Source organism: Saimiri boliviensis, chromosome 9 (genome assembly GCF_048565385.1).
Source record: "Saimiri boliviensis isolate mSaiBol1 chromosome 9, mSaiBol1.pri, whole genome shotgun sequence".
NCBI classification, from domain to species: Eukaryota; Metazoa; Chordata; class Mammalia; order Primates; family Cebidae; genus Saimiri; species Saimiri boliviensis.
The window spans coordinates 51,248,694-51,266,143 of NC_133457.1; the positions used below are offsets into that span (position 1 = coordinate 51,248,694).

The following is a 17,450-nucleotide window of genomic DNA, read 5'->3' on the forward strand; positions in this document are numbered from 1 at the left end:
TAACTTGGATCCACCAAATTATACTCAGCCTGCTAGCTTTTGCTAGCCTTTTGAACATAACAGCTGTCTGTCTTTCTCTGACACTACACTAACAATTCACACTCTGTGTTGTTTGCAATAACAGATTTGGGTAGGAGTTTTATTTTCAAATTCTGATGACGTTTTTGGGTTTTTTTTGTTTGTTTGTTTTGTTTTTTGAGACAGAGTCTCCCTTTGTGGCCTAGGTTGGAGTATAGTGGCACGATCACAGCTCTCTACCTCCTGGGTTCAAGCAATTCTCTGCCTCAGCCTCCTGAGAGCCTGGGATTACAGGCACCTACCACCATGCCCAGCTAAGTTTGTAGGGTTTCACCATGTTGGCCAGGCTGGTCTTGAACTCCTGACCTTGTGATTCACCCACCTCGGCCTCCCAAAGTGCTAGGATTACAGGCGTGAGCCATTGCACCTGGCTGATGATACCATTTTTTAGTGAAACCCAATTATGTACGCTTTGTAGGTTGACTATAAATACAAAACCACTATAATTAGGTATATAGTATTTTTGTGTTTATTTTCTTTAGTACAGTGAACTGTATCTGCCTACCTATAAGATCCCAAGAATTTGGAGTTTACTTATTTGATTCGTCTTTGGCTATCTTAAAGCAGATATTGTAAAATCCATTCTCTTTAATTTATTAAAACTTGGAATTCTTCAACTTGTTAGAATATAAGCTTTTCATGTTTTTGTATTTTTTCAATGTTGATATTTGAAAGGGAGTACAGAACATTTGGAAAAATCATTATCTTAAGGGAATACAGATATTAAAATTTATAAAACTTTTTATGGCCGGTCACAGTGGCTCATGCCTGTAATCCCAACATTTTGGAAGGTGAGGCAGGTGGATTGTTGGAGCTCAGGAATTTGAAACTAGCCTGGGAAACATGGAGAAACCCCATAGGTACAAAAAAATATAAAAATGAGCTGGACATGGTGGTGCACGCCTGTGGTCCCAGCCACCCAAAAGGCTGAGATGGGAGGATCCTTGAGTCCAGGAAGTTGAAGCTTCGATGAGTCAGATTGTGCCACTGCACTGCAGCCTGGGTAACAGAGAGAGACCCTGTCTCAAAATACAAACAAGCAAACAAGACCCTTTTCTAATGTAATGGTAGATTTATCTATAATGAAATCCTAAGGGAAACAAGGGTGTTTAACCTGTAAAGTTGCTGTTTGTGAGAAGATAATATTTCTTTGTGTCTTTGTCAGAGGTAGATACTAAGCAAGAAGTTCCTTGGGTTTGACACAGTGTGGTAATTTGTACATAAAGAAAATGAAATGGAGCATATTTCACTGTTTCATTTCAGTGACCATGAGGGCATGTGGCATACTTCCTTTGACTTAGTTTTCCAGGGTTTGGTAATTTTCCCATCTTACCAACTTTTCTGTTAATTATTCCCAGGTAGCTAATATTTTTAGATACTGAAAAGAAGTCATATATTGATCATCCTCAATAACTAGAATAAATAAGAGATTTGGGCAAAACACCTAGGACATACATGTGTATGTGTGGCTGCCTGCCTGTCTCTCTGCCAGCCTGCCCTTTTCTATCTACTTGACCTGAGTGATATGATAATCAGAAAACTGGTCTCATTCGAATGATTAGCTTATTTGTGTTTTTCAGGGACCTTTATTCTAGATGTAACTTTTAAACTCTTGTCAAAAGATATCTAATATAGAGAATTAGTGAATTATCTCCTAGTCTGTTTTGTTTAGTTATTTAATTCTATTAGAGTTATTTATTATAATAGAAGATAGCTTGATTCAGAATTTTAATGTAAGCATGTTCATGACAAATTTGTTTTCATTTTTTATGTATTTTATGTATTGTCTGTTTTGTACTAGGGATACTAGAAGATATGACTTCCATTTTGAGATGTTTATAATTTGAGAGCATGAAAAGTAGAATGAACAGTATTTCTTAAAAAGTGCTAATGAGTATCACTGCAGTATGCAGTAGAGGATACAGCAACCAGTTTGAATTATTAATAGTCGAGTATAATTTGAGAGATTTAGAGTAACTGGAAAAGTATGAGACAAGGTCTTCAGGGTCCTCATATCCTTTGAGACTAGCTTGAATTTTATTCTGTAGACAATGGCAGAGCCAGGGAAAGGTTTTAAATATAAAGCATTACAGTTATGTCAGGAAGGCTGTAGACAGAAGATCAGAACTGTTTATTGGCCAATTGGTGCTTGTTCTTTAGCTTAGTTTCTCTCTACCCAGTGGCAAACAATCCTGTTTCCACTTAGATACAATTTCCAGCTGTTCTACTCTACACTTTGGTCCCATTGGGAGAAATATTGTGCTAGAAAGACTCATGGAGTTTTCAGTTTCTCAAGCATTTTCATGCATGTCTTTATTGCCATTGTAATAACAAGAAAGTATTTAAATCTCCATTAAGAAATGGACAAACTGAAGAGAATACAAGTATTAACTTAATCTTTCTTTGTATTATAACAAAGTATTTAACTCTTAAAGTAAACTTTCAGCTGAGGAAAGCTTAAACTTTCAACTTAATTTAGCAGAGTTAAACAGCTTCGGTTCTTATCTGTCTTGGTCTGTTTTCTTCTCAGTAATGTGTCTCCCTGAAGGCCAGTGTCCAAAAATCACTTATCTTACTTTAATAAAATTATACTTAGTAGTTCCATTCTTTTTTATTTAGCTATATGCTATTTTGAATTGGATTACTTTGGAAAACTCATAATACGGTAATTCTATTCATTTTCATGTTCATATGAAATCCCAGTTAAAATAATGTCAAGTATAAAGTAATATAATAATAAATTATAGCCGGGCACGGTGGCTCATGCCTGTAATCCCAGCACTTTGGGAGGCCGAGACAGGTGGATCACGAGGTCAAGAGATTGAGACCATCCTGGTCAACATGGTGAAACCCCGTCTCTACTAAAAATACAAAAAATTAGCTGGGCATGGTTGTGCGTGCCTGTAATCCCAGCTACTCAGGAGGCTGAGACAGGAGAATTGCCTGAACCCAGGAGGCGGAGTTTGCGGTGAGCCGAGATCGTGCCATTGCACTCCAGCCTAGCTAAGGAGAGCGAAACTCCGTCTCAAAAAAAAAAAAAAAAAAAATAATAATAATAATAATAATAATAAATTATAGATCCTTGCAGGCTCTTCTCAGATAATGTTGGAAAGAGATTTTTAGGAAAATATGTTTTGAGTAAAGTGATATAATTTTGATGTAAGCATGGGGAAGCACACCTCTTTCTTTTGTGGAATTCAGAGAGTCTGGATCCAAAACAACATGGGCCATTTCTTTCTTTGGTATTTTCTTGTAGGGATTGGGAAGGAAAATGAGAGAACTGTATTTTTTCGTGTTTAGTTTTAGCTAACATTTGATTCTTAATCTAAGGAGATTTTAGGCCTTTGAGTCAGGGCACAAGCCAAGAAGGCACCCCTTACTTTTATTTTTAGCCTCATAATGTTTAGATCATCTTCGGTTTTTTGTTTATAGTATTTGAAAACTAAAGAAATTCAGTTCAAATAGTAAATGATTTGGTTGTGGATTTGTTCTTGAAACAGGGTCTTACTCTGTCACCCAGGCTGGAATTCAGTGGTCCAGTCTTGGCTCATTGCAACCTCTGCCTCCCACGCTGCAGTGAGTTTCCTGCCTCAGCCTCCTGAGTACCTGGGACTACAGGTGTGCACAACTATGCCTGGCAAATTTCTTTTTCTTTTGTATTTTTTGTAGAGATGGGTTCTCACCATGTTGCCCAAACTAGTTGGAAACTCCTAAGCTCAGGCACTCCACCCACATTGACCTCTCAAAGTGTTGGGATTACACGCGTGAGCCCCCTTGCCTGTCCTGACTTGGATTTTTATCCGAAAAGCAATACTGCCACCCAGTGTTTATACAGTTTACATTTTTTAGATTTTTTAGAAACTATTTTGAGAATCTCTTTATCTTTAGCTTAGAATTTAATAAAGGATCCTTTTTTTTATGGAATTATATTTTTATATTTCACATATTTAGGTTCATTTATTATATAAATGTATATAAATTTACTGAATGTTTACCAGTGGTGCTTGCACAATTCAGTAATGAGCATTTTACTTTCTTAGAGTCGAGGAGGAAAAAAGTTTCTTCCTGTATTGAAAGAAATCTTGGACAGGGATCCCTTGTCTCAACTGTGTGAAAATGAAATGGATCTTATTTGGACTTTGCGACAAGACTGCCGAGAGAATTTCCCACAGTCACTGCCAAAGTTACTGCTGTCAATCAAGTGGAATAAACTTGAGGATGTTGCTCAGGTAACAAAAGATGGTTTCTGTAACTTTTTTGGGGTATATGGTACTTGGTTGGTTTCACATAAAGTGTCCTTTTCTCATAGGTATGTTTTCATAGATAGGATAATTTAAGCAGGAGAAATTTTGAGGTTTTAAACTCTCATACTCCAGTTAATGGACCAGAACATTTTCAAGATTTAAATATCTCAGATTTCGGGTAGGATTGCCATACCTTTCACCAAACACAATTGAAACACCGATCTTGGGACAATTATCTATCAGAATAGCACTTGCTAAGATCTGGGTACCTTCTACCAGCTTCATCAGTGAACTCCAGAGTTTTAAATCTTAAGACTCTTTGCAGTGCCAGTTATAGAATGTTCATTGTTTGAAAATTACATCTATTATAGAGAATAACATTTTAGGTCATATATCATTCAAATTAATTTGAACATTCATTTCAGTTGTCCAGTATTACTGAACGTATGCCTTTTGGCAGAATAGAAGAAAGACCATTTTGCTTCAAAAAACCACCGTATTAGCCAGATGTGGTGGCTTATGCCTGTAATGCAAGCACTTTGGGAGGCCAAGGCAGGTGGATCACCTGAGATCAGAAGTTCGAGACTAGCCTGGCCAACTTGGTGAAACCCTGTCTCTACTAAAAATACAACAATTAGCTGGGTATGATGCTGAGCGCCTGTAATCCCAGCTATTCGGGGGGCTGAGGCAGGAGAGTTGCTTGAACCCAGGAGGTGAAGGTTGCAGTGAGCCGAGATTGTGCCATTGCACTCCAGCCTGGACAGCTAGAGTGAAACTCCATCTAAAAAGAAAAAAAAAAAAACACCAAATTTTAGTTCCTTGATTTAATTTTTAAGACCCTGCCAAAAAGCACTGGCATTTATTCAGTTCAAACGACCCACCAGTGCTCAATCGAAAGACCTTTGAAATGGTTTTTTTTAATAAAAAAAAAAAAAAAGTTTGGTCTACTCAAATAACCAAATGTTTTCATGTTACTGAGTTCAATCAATCTCCCTAGTATGTAGTCTTAGAAAATTTATAGTGACTAAAAATATAGTGAAGAAATACAGATTTATCTTAATTATATTCATTTAAAAAAATCTTTGGTTTTATTGTTTCACTTCTCAAATTAAGTGTAGAAAGGATTTCTTTCGTGTTTACTTACAGTGTCTAAAGATCTTTGGAGCCAGGCGCGGTGATGCACGCCTCTAATCCCAGCACTTTGAGAGGCCGAGGCAGTTGGATCGCTTGAGCTCAGGAGTTCCAGACCAGCCTAGGCAACATGATGAAACCCCATCTCTATAAAAAACACAAAAATTAGCTGGGCATGGTGGCATGTACTTGTAGCCCCAACTACTTGAGAGGCTGAAGTAGGAGGATTGCTTGAATCTGGAAGTTGAGGCTGCAGTGAGCCAAATGCCATTGCACTCCAACCTGGGCAACATGAGATCCTGTCTCAAAAAAAGAAAAATGGCCAGGGTTGGTGGCTCATGTCTGTAATCCCAGTACTTTGGGAGGCGGAGGTAGGCAGATCAGGAGTTTGAGACCAGCCTGGGTAACATGGTGAAACCGTGTCTCTACAACAGATAGAAAAATTAGCCTGATGTGGTGGCACACACCTGTTCCAGCTACTAGAAAGACTGAGGCAGGAGGATCACTTGAGCCCAGGAGGCTGAGGTTGCAGTGAGCTGAGATTATGCCATTGCATTCTAGCCTGGGTGACAGAGGGAGACCTTGTCTCAAATAATTAAATAAATAATCAAGCAATCAATCAGTCTTTGGAAACGTTATATAATTACATTATTGTATGTACCTTGTTTAAGCTGTTTCTACCTTAGACCAAATTAGACTGAAAAGGAACTATTTAATTTTCATTGCTCTAGAATAGTCTTTCCTGTCTTCTAGCTGCTCATTTATTATCTAAATTCTGGATTCATTTTCCAGGAACCTTCAGTAATGGAAAAGAAAATCTAGGCATTTGTTAACTTGGCACATTTGCCTATTTCTTTTGGATAGTGTCTAGTGCTGAGTGTGTATCTAAGAAATGCCTTGTATTATTATTTCATTAGAATCACAATGGAAAAAAATTCTTACTATACTCTTAAAAGCTGTCTTAAAGAGAGATTTGGTGAGTTTTGGCAATTAATTTTACACTTACATAATTTAATTTTTAGTGATTATAAATAATTTTACAAAAAGTCAATACTTGTTAATGGTAGAGTTGTTTTTAACTACAACGTTGCTGAACCTCTACTATTACATAATGTTATCTCTCGTTTTCAGTATTATTTATGGGTAGCGTATTCCAAGTATTGGAGATAGTAGGAGTTTTTTTTTTTTTTTTTTTAACTGCTATTTCAAAACCTCGGAAAATAGTCTCTTCCCAGCTGGTTCATTAGGGCCTTGGGCAAAGCAGGGAGAAAAAGTTGGGATGAGGTTGGTGCTTTATGTCTTCATACCAGTATTTCTTACTGGGTTTTCATCACTATACCCTTAAGAGTTTTTATAGACCTTTTTTCTCAACAATAATCCTTGAGATTTTGATTTTACAGATACATAGTACATCTGTTCTTGTACTGTATGTGTATTCGTGCTTTATACATTAAAAAAACGAGCAATCTTTACTTAATACAGAGTTAAGAATAACTAAGTTCAACTTAAATTTAAAGTTAAAATTTAAGCTGGTATGGTGGCTCAAGCCCGTAATCCCAGCACTTTGGGAAGCAGAGTTGGGAAGATCACCTGAGGCTAGGAATTTGAGACCAGCCTGAGCAACATAGTGAGACCCTATCTCTACAAAAATAAATAAATAAAATAAAATTAGCTGGGCATGGTGGTGTGTGCCTGTAGTCCTAGCTACTCAGGAGGCTAAGATGGGAGGATTGCTTGTACCCAGGAGTTCAAGGCTGTAGTAAGCTATGATGTTGCCACTGCACTCCAGGCTGGGCAACAGAATGAGACCCTGTCTCTTAAAAGTTAAAATTTAAAAACTACTAGCATTTCACTGTATTTGCTAAATAATTATCTATGTAATTTTTTCACTCAGTGAACTGTAATGTATCAAATTACATATATAATATAACAATTTATGCCGGCACAGTGGCTCACGCCCACAATCCAAGCACTTTGGGAGACCGAGCTGGGTGGATCACCTGAAGTCAGGAGTTGGAGACCTGGCCAACATGGTGAAACTCCATCTCTACTAAAAATAAACACAAAAAATTGGCCGGGTATGGTGGTGGGCACCTGTAATTCCATCTACTTGGGAGGCCGAGGAGAATCGCTTGAATCCAGGAGGCAGAGGTTGTAGTGAGCCGAGGTCGCGTCATTGCACTCCAGCCTGGGCAACAAGAGCAAAAATCAGTCTCAAAAAAAAAAAAAAAAAAAAAAGACAATTTATATAAATATATGCTAATAATGGAGTAATTACATTTTTAGAAAATCATTCAAAAGTAGTATTTTCCCAAAAATGTTTATTTAATGTAGAACAACTGAAAATACTAAGTTAAATTATCTTTAGTAAAACTTAACTTTTATTTACTTTTGCTTGATATGGAAAAATGTCATTTAACTTAGCTGCTGGATACTCATTTACATATTGTTGACTTTTTGGAGAGAGCTTGCCATAAATAATGATGGGTTGAATAACTTAAGTAATAAAATATTAACCGTTTTTATTGAATTCTCAAAGCTTAATTGATCTGAAAATCAAACGTAACATCCACAAGACAGCCAGCAAGTGCTTGCTGACCACCTCTCCCAATATGACTTTGAGCAATCAATTGAAAGAAAATCTTCTAATCACTGCCATCTATTTACCATAGTTTTATAGCATTGATCTTGCATATATATCGTATACCTTCCATGACATTGATGTCAGTGGTGAATCCAAGACAATCCAATGAGTGAAATTAATACTAAGGAATAAGATTTTCTCGGATGGGGTTAGAGTTTTATAAGGGCTACAAATTAAACATTTTTTTCACTCTCACCCATAAAGTTTATTTGGGGGTAAGTACTTCATAGCTTTTAAACTTGTCTATAGAATGTTTCAACAGCAGAGGCAATCTTTATTAGTTTATATTAACAGGAATGGATTTTTGAGGCCTCAGTAATTAAAAATGTGCTTTGCCTTCTTTTGACCCATCTCAGTGCTCTTGCGTGTCAAGGAAAATTAGATTACTTTTGTCCCCCATTATTTCTGAACCATTTTCATTTTTTAAACAGCTTCAGGCACTGCTTCAGATTTGGCCTAAACTGCCCCCGCGGGAGGCCCTGGAGCTTCTGGATTTCAACTATCCAGACCAGTACGTTCGAGAATATGCTGTAGGCTGCCTGCGACAGATGAGGTATCTTCTGCAGCTGGTTTTCTTTGGGGCAAGGAATAACCTGGGTGGGTTTGGGACAAGAGTATGTCCTTGATGTCTCGTAAGAAAGAAAAGGGCTTAGAATTACTGACAGTTCAAAGAAAGCATTTGCTCCTGTATTCCTGCCGCTTCCCCCTACTCAACATTTATAGTAGAACAAAACAAAAGCATACTGTGTCCGAAGGTCCTCAAGATCACCCTCAGGTTTGATGACTCACTAGAAGGATTCCGAACTCAGCATATAGTCATTTACAGATATAATTTATTGCAGCAAAAGGATATAGAACAAAATTTGATTAGAGAGAAAATTCATGGGGGTGAAGTCATGAGGAAAACAGGCATACATAAGCTTGTTAAGAGTCCTTTTCCAGTGAAGTCACACCAAACACTTTTAATTCTATCAGGAGTGAGTTGTGATAATACATGTCTGCACGGGAAGCTTGTTAGAGATTTGGGGACCAGCGTTTTTACTGGCAGCTATCACATAAGCACCCTCTGCCTAGCATGTACCAGATTTCTATATTGCCAGGAGTAAAGTGGGTATACAACATAAATCATTGTTTGCACAAACAGTTTAGGTGCAGTGAGCCACTCATCAATTAGGAAGGTGGTAGGAACCCTTCGGAAATCTTAACTCCCAGATGCCAGCCATGGGCCCATCCTATATGCAGACTTGTTAAAGAATAGCAGCGCCGGGCGCAGTGGCTCAAGCCTGTAATCCCAGCACTTTGGGAGGCCAAGGCGGGTGGATCACGAGGTCAAGAGATCGAGACCATCCTGGTCAACATGGTGAAACCCCGTCTCTACTAAAAACACAAAAAATTAGCTGGGCATGGTGATGCGTGCCTGTAATCCCAGCTACTCAGGAGGCTGAGGAAGGAGAATTGCCTGAACCCAGGAGGTGGAGGTTGCGGTGAGCCGAGATCACGCCATTGCACTCCAGCCTGGGTAACAAGAGCGAAACTCCGTCTCAAAAAAAAAAAAGAATAGCAGCCAAACCTGCCGTGCTACTTCTTTTCTTCATACAGTCTGTCCACCATCCAGAATTAAGAAATGTTGATTTTTGTCATGGGTTTAGAAATATATATATAGGGCCGGGCACGGTGGCTCAAGCCTGTAATCCCAGCACTTTGGGAGGCCGAGGCGGGCGGATCACAAGGTCGAGAGATCGAGACCAACCTGGTCAACATGGTGAAACCCCGTCTCTACTAAAAATACAAAAAATTAGCTGGGCATGGTGGCGCGTGCCTATAATCCCAGCTACTCAGGAGGCTGAGGCAGGAGAATTGCCTGAACCCAGGAGGCGGAGGTTGCGGTGAGCCGAGATCGCGCCATTGCACTCCAGCCTGGGTAACAAGAGCGAAACTCCGTCTCAAAAAAAAAAAAAAAAAAAAAAAAAGAATAGCAGCCAAACCTGCCGTGCTACTTCTTTTCTTCATACAGTCTGTCCACCATCCAGAATTAAGAAATGTTGATTTTTGTCATGGGTTTAGAAATATATATATAGGGCCGGGCACGGTGGCTCAAGCCTGTAATCCCAGCACTTTGGGAGGCCGAGGCGGGCGGATCACAAGGTCGAGAGATTGAGACCAACCTGGTCAACATGGTGAAACCCCGTCTCTACTAAAAATACAAAAAATTAGCTGGGCATGGTGGCGCGTGCCTATAATCCCAGCTACTCAGGAGGCTGAGGCAGGAGAATTGCCTGAACCCAGGAGGCGGAGGTTGCGGTGAGCCGAGATCGCGCCATTGCACTCCAGCCTGGGTAACAAGAGCGAAACTCCGTCTCAAAAAAAAAAAAAAAAAAAAAAAAAAAGAAATATATATATATAGTTAAGCAAATACATTACAATTAAAGTTGAAGTCCTCATAGATTTCTTACCCAGTCTTGATTACTTCTCTTCCTTCCCAGAGGCAAACCTTATAATGAATTTGGTGTGTATGCTTCTATATCACATTTTTCTGTTTCATCATATATGTCTATGAAAATACAGATTTGGAATTGTTACTGCACAAATGTGTCTTGCCATATGCATTAGTTTATATCTTGCTTTTTGAAAATTTGGCTAGATGGCTGGATGCAGTGGCTCAGGCCTGTAATCCCTGCATTTCGGGAGGCCAAGGCAAGCAGATTACTTGAGGTCAGGAATTGAAGACCAGCCTGGCCAACATGGTGAAACCCCTTCTCTACTAAAAATACAAAAAATTAGCTGGGCATGGTGGCAGACACCTGTAATCTCAGCTACTCGGGAGGCTGAGGCAAGAGAACCACTTGAACCCAGGAGGCAGAGGTTGCATTGGAACAAGATTGTGCCACTGCACTCCAGCATGGGTGGCAGAGCGAGACGCCATCTCAAAAAAAAGGAAAAAATACCAGCCAGGTGTAGTGGCTCATGCCTGTGATCCCATCACTTTGGGAGGCCAACGCAGGCAGATCAGTGAGCCCAGGAGTTCGAGACCAGACTGGGCAACATGGTTAGGCCCCATCTCTACCAAAAATACGGAGATAGTAGCTGAGTGTGGAGGTGCGCACCTTCGATCCCAGCTACTTGGGAGGCTGAGGTGGGAGGATCACTTGAGCCCTGGAGGCGGAGGTTGCAGGAGCTGAGATGGTGCCACTGCACTCCAGCCTGGGTGACAGAGTGAGACCCTGTCTCAAAAAATAAAATAAATAAAAATAAACATTTGGTGGCTCACGCCTGTAATCCCAGCAGTTTGGGAGGCCTAGGCAGGTAGATCATGAGTCAGGAGTTCGAGACCAGCCTGGCCAACATGGTTAAACCTCATCTCTACTAAAATACAAAAATTAGCTGGGCATGGTGGCACATGCCTGAAATCCCAGCTACTCTGGAGGCTGAGGCAGGAGAATTGCTTGAACCAGGACCCAGGAGGTGGAGGTTGCAGTGAGCCAAGATTGTGCCACTGCACTCCAGCCTGGGCTACAGAGTGAGACTCTGTCCCCCTCCCTCCTCCCCCTCAAAAAAAATCCACAATTAGGATTTTGAGGTTAGTTTGTCCCATTATGTTTAAATGTCGTTTATTCCTTTACTTTATAATATTCTGTCATAGGGATATATCTTATTTAATTCTCTATTAAGTAACATTTACGTTTTCTCCACATTTCTCTATTATAAAAAATGCTGCAGTGAACATGTGTGTCTCCTTTGGGTGGTGCATTTGTGAGAATCTGTGAGATTCACTGAAGAAACGAATGTCTCAAACAATGAAATTTATCTATTTTCTTTCTACCCTCAAAAATGAGGCTTATGTACTTTATGGTTTTTGAACAATGAAAGCTCTCAAAATAGTATGGATAGTGTGAGTGATCATTTTTTCTTTTTAAAATTGTGTATGTTTTATGCTATGTGGTATCCAAAAGAAATTACCCAGACTCACCAATAGTGCTTATTTCTAGGGAGTGAAATTAGAAATGTGAGAGAAGAGGAAGCCTCCTTCTATTCCTATACTTCCTAGCTTTTACACTATTTACAGGTTATATAATGGGCATGAATTTTACACTAAGCCTAATTGAGATTGTGTTATAGGTAGTTTTAAAAAATGAATTGCCAGTTGCTCCACCATCTCCTTAAGTTTGCACTGGAGACCTCTTGTGGAGGGGCCACCTGGTTCTCCTTGGGCTGAACAAAGTGTTTTTCTTAAATGCATTGATCCCTCTGAGGAGACTGCTGTGATCTTTGTATTCCATGTAGCTCATTCTGGTGGTTTTTCTATTGTCAAATTTTCTGGTTATGAGTTGTGTTTTTTTGTTTTTTTTTTTTTTTTCTCAGTAGTACCCTGGGTTTCAATCCCAGATATCTGCCTTAGACTACTAATTCCTTAACCATTTATTACCCAAGATATAGACATTAAGTGGAGCACTTGGGCCTCTTACCTCATACTGCTGGAATTGCCTCTAATGGGAGTGTGTTTATAGGTGAATGGTCTGGAGATGGACACAAAGTAGAGAACCACTAACCTTAATTAATTCAGCTCAGTTAATTACAATATTGTGTGTTATATTAATTCAGTGATCAATTCCTACTTATAAGTGTATTCACTTTCTCATCCTTCAAACCTATTTGAAGTTAAGATTTTAATTGTTCATTGGTTATCTGGGAAAACTTACTTAACCCTAATGATAGCAAAGGAAAATAAATTGTGAAATTAACGATAGGATTTTTATTTTAAAAATGATTGTTCAACTAAGCACATTCATTTTTTAGCATGATCAGAAATCAGTATTGAAGTGTCTAATATTTTTGGTAACTCTTAGCTGATTGGAAATACAGTCATCAATTTTAACAATCTGTAGTAGTCTATTTTCACACTGTTATAAAGAAATGCCTGAGACTGGGTAATTTATAAAGGAAAGTGGTTTAATTGACTCACAGTTCCACATGGCTGGGGAGGCTTCACAAAGCTTAAAATCATGCTGGAAGGCAAAGGTGAAGCAAGTACTATCTTCACAAGGTGGCAGGAAAAGGGAAAGAGCAGGGGAAACCACCATTCATGAAGCCATCAAATCTCATGAGAACTCACTCACTACATGAGATTAGCATGGGGGCCACATTGATTCAATTACCCTCCACCAGGACCCTCCTTCGACACATGGGGATTATAAGGATTATAATTTGAGGTGAGATTTGGGTGGGGACAAAAGCCAGACCATATCATAATCTAATTCATTTGATTAAAATATCTTTTGTATCTGTTCTTTGACCCTCTTCACTCCCCTTTCCCCATCTGAAATCTTTAGCTTGTTTTGTGGTATTTTAACAGTGGTTCAATGAAGACAAGCATGTAACAAGCCTGGCCCAAAAGAACCATTGTGTTTCAACAAGTTCACATTTGATAGTTTGACAGGAAGGGATCTTTTTCTGCCACAGGTTATTTGCTTACTCACTGTGTCTTTTGTTTCTTTCAGTGATGAAGAACTTTCTCAATATCTTTTACAACTGGTGCAAGTTTTAAAATATGAGCCTTTTCTTGATTGTGCCCTCTCTAGATTCCTATTAGAAAGAGCACTTGCTAATCGGAGGATAGGGCAGTTTCTATTTTGGCATCTTAGGTAAGTCTTTTATATTTCAATTTGAGCCTACCATGTGCTTTAATAACTATAAATCACCACAATATATTTAATAGAACAAATGGCTGCTTTCATTTATTTCTGAGCCATTTATAAAATGTATATAGTTTTGGTGCCTTCTCCTATTTCTTGATACCTGTACCCTTGATTTTCATGATTTGACAAAGTAATTCAGTTTTTCAAGATCTTTATGTGTCCCTCCATGCCTGCTTGATTTCTTCTTTCTTTCTTTGTTCTTTCTTTCCTTCCCTCCTCTTTCCTTTTTCTTTCTTTCTTCTTCTTCTTTTTTTTTTTTTTTTTTTTGCTGAGCTTCTCAAAGGCAATAAGCTCTATAATGTGCTGCTGATTTTAGAAGTTTTATTTTCTGGATATGATTTTCTTCTTATTCATAGTTCCCCCCCCACCTTTTTTAAATTCCTTGTGTTGTTCTAGAACCTTTTCTTATTTTAAACTAGTCTTTCCTCGTTCATTCAGTCTTAGTTTTTAAATCCCTCAGGGAGTAACAAAATAAGTATTCCTTCCTTTTTCAAATATGTACACCACTTTTTAAGTGAGAAAAAAATTGGAATAGATGCTAATCAGGGCATTAGTCAATTGTATAATGCTAGTTGGATTTCATAGATCTTTGTTTCAGTCTAATGTTTTTAAATTGGTAAGATCACCTTACCCCTACAAAAAGCAAATCAGGTTAAGAGGTGCACATTTTAGATTTCTTGGAATAAAGAATTAAGTAATTATAGAATCACACAGATTTTGAACTTTGAAGTTTAACAAATTGGAAAGTTAACCCTTCTCACTGATAATTATGCACAAAATAGCCGGGTGCGGTGACTCAGGCCTTTAATCCCAGCACTTTGGGAGGCTGAGGCAAGTGAATCACTTGAGGCCAGGAGTTTAGACCAACCTGGCCAACATGGTGAAATGCTGTCATTATTAAAAATACAAAAATTAGCCAGGCATGGTGGTGCATGCCTGTAATCCCAGCTACTTGGGAGACTATAAGGCAGGAGAATTGCAAGTATGAAGGGGCTGGGCACCCCATCCAAATTCCAGCCAGAAATGGGGAGGATCAGGAGGGAAGGACAGGGTACAGGAGGGTAGGGACCATCATTTCCTTCTAAGTGCAGGACTCATTTGTGTGCACATCACTTCACCTTCCATCCTGTTGGCTAGAACCTAGTCACCTAATGACATCTAGCTACATGTTTTTATTTTTGGCAGGGTTCAATCTGGGAGCTAGAGATTGCAGTGAGCCGAGATCGCACCAGTGCACTCCTGCCTGGGAGTGAGACTCTGTCTCCAAAAAGGGAGGAAGGGAGGGAGGAAGGAAGGAAGGAAAAATGATAACGAGGCCAGGTGTGGTCGCTCACACCTGTAATCCCAGTACTTAGGAGGCTGAGATGGGTGGATCACAAGATCAAGAGATCAAGACCATCCTGGCCAACGTGGTGAAACCCTATCTCTACTAAAAACAAAAGTTGGCCGGGCATGGTGGTACGCGCCTGTAATTCCATCTCCTCAGGAGGCTGAGGCAGGAGAATCATTTGAACCTGGGACGTGGAGCTTGCAGTGAGCCAAGATCTTGACACTGCACTCCAGCCTGGCAACAGAGTGAGACTTCATCTTAAAAAAAATAATAATAATAATATTGCACACAATGACCTTGCCATTGTAAGTGGTTTTTTTTTGTAGAATAAAGAAGTCAATATTTATTTGATGGTCTGAAGTATTTGATAAACCATTTGGATATCATTAACTTTCTGCAGGTCGGAAGTGCACATTCCTGCTGTCTCAGTACAATTTGGTGTCATCCTTGAAGCATACTGCCGGGGAAGTGTGGGGCACATGAAAGTGCTTTCCAAGCAGGTATCAGCTTATTTTGTTTATTCATTTTGACTTTTTTTTGACAGACAAAGGTTAAAGCATGAATATTAGCTTGTTTTAATCTTCATGTTCAGTTTGGTACATGGTGTTTGATCAGTTTTATCAAATGCCATTTCTCCCACCACGTTATTTCCTAGAAGTCTCAGGAACAAATAACCTGATTAATAAATTATTTTATCAAAATTTAAGTCAAGAAATGAAGTTCCAATGAATTTAGCAGAAAAATATTAACTGAACGCTACCTGAAAAATAATTAGAATTTCTAATATATTCTATATTGATCCCAAAGTGATGGTAATACAGACTTGAGCCACCATGCCTAGCTCCACCCTATTTTTATATCAGGTTCCTAATTTCTAGTTAAACTACTCTTTTCTAATTCATTTGTGTTGCCACAGGAATTCTCATAGGCTTCCATTAGATGTTTTTAATATTTAGGCTTTTTCATGATGTTAAAATTTTTTTCTGATCCCTTCTTTTTGAAAAGCCCATTAATGATGGTAATAATAGCTAATGTTTATTCATAACTTATTATGGGTCATTTATTCTTCACGGCAACATGGAATCAAATATTATTAATTCTCTGAATTTTATAGAACTCTGAAATATATCTCACACCTCTGCCTATTTCCCTTGTGTTCATGGCTAGCCTCCTAGTTCAAGCTACTGTTCTTTTTCCACTGGACTTCTTCATTAACTTTCTAAATTGTGCACCTGTTTCCCTTCCTACATCTCTTCCCCTGCCCCACATTCTATACACTGACCTTTTAAAAATGTAGATTGTAGCCAGATTCAGTGGCTGACACCTGAAAACCTAGCACTTTGAAAGGCTAAGGTGGGAGGATCACTTGAGCCCAGAAGTTCAAGACTAGCCTGAACAACATAGTGAGACCCATCTCTACAAATTAGAAGGTGGCTTGCTACTGTAGTCCCAACTACTTGGGAGGCTGAGGTGGGAGGATTGTTTGAACCCAGGAATTTGAGGTTGCAGTGAGCTATGATTGTACCACTACACTCTAGACTGGGCAACAGAGCAAGACTGTCTCAAAAAGAAAAAAAAAAAATAGATTGTATTACATCATTTCCCCTTTAAAATTCTTTCAATAATTTTTCATTGTACTGTGTGTAAAATTCAGATTTTCTGCCAAAGCATATTAGGCCATAGTCAGTCATAACTTGTTTAATATCATCATATGGCTGTTTTCCACACTGCCTATTTTCTTGGAGCCTCAGCTTCATGTTAAAGACAATAAAAGGATGATATATGTATGAATGAATCATTCTTACTCCTTTTTTGTTTTGATTGATAAATTGTGAGAGGAAGACTTTACCTTGTACGTGGCAGTTCTTGTTACTACTGTAAACTTAATAAAAGGACAAGGTGTTGGAACACTTAAAAAGTATTAGACTTACGGCCATGGGAACTATGGAACAGGACACTGTTCCAGGAAGTGGATATCAACACAATTAGAGATGAAGCATGAAAATTTCCAACTGTACAGACATGGAAGAAGTATCAAATTTCAAATACTTCCGAAAAGTTCCTGTTTTCATAGCACAGTTTTTATCTGGTTGCCTTGTCACTAGTGTTTGTACAGCTCCTGAAACTGTTGAGAAGCAGAGTGATCTGTGGTTTTAACAGATGGGTAACTTGGTGAGTTTAAGCCATCTTGATTTTATCATCAAGTTGCATAGGTCCTTCCTAGTTTCCTGTGAGCAAGGTCTCAGCCTCTGTGGAAACTCCATGCTTGAATTCATCTCCCTACATAGTCTTAGTGGTTTCCTTGTGTATAGCAGAGTTCAAAAATGAAA

General features: G+C 38.8%; 1 protein-coding gene across 7 annotated transcripts in view; it reads left to right on the forward strand.

Annotated features, from left to right (window-relative positions):
- The window catches only part of PIK3CB (phosphatidylinositol-4,5-bisphosphate 3-kinase catalytic subunit beta), a 254,144-nt gene that overhangs the window by 203,734 nt on the left and 32,960 nt on the right, over positions 1-17,450 (forward strand). For all 7 annotated transcript variants that reach the window (XM_074405842.1, XM_074405841.1, XM_074405843.1 and 4 more), the window contains 4 exons: positions 4,119-4,307; positions 8,529-8,650; positions 13,593-13,736; positions 15,521-15,620. In XM_074405842.1, the coding sequence (XP_074261943.1) occupies positions 4,119-4,307; positions 8,529-8,650; positions 13,593-13,736; positions 15,521-15,620 (555 nt within the window). The remainder of the gene's footprint in view (positions 1-4,118; positions 4,308-8,528; positions 8,651-13,592; positions 13,737-15,520; positions 15,621-17,450) is intronic.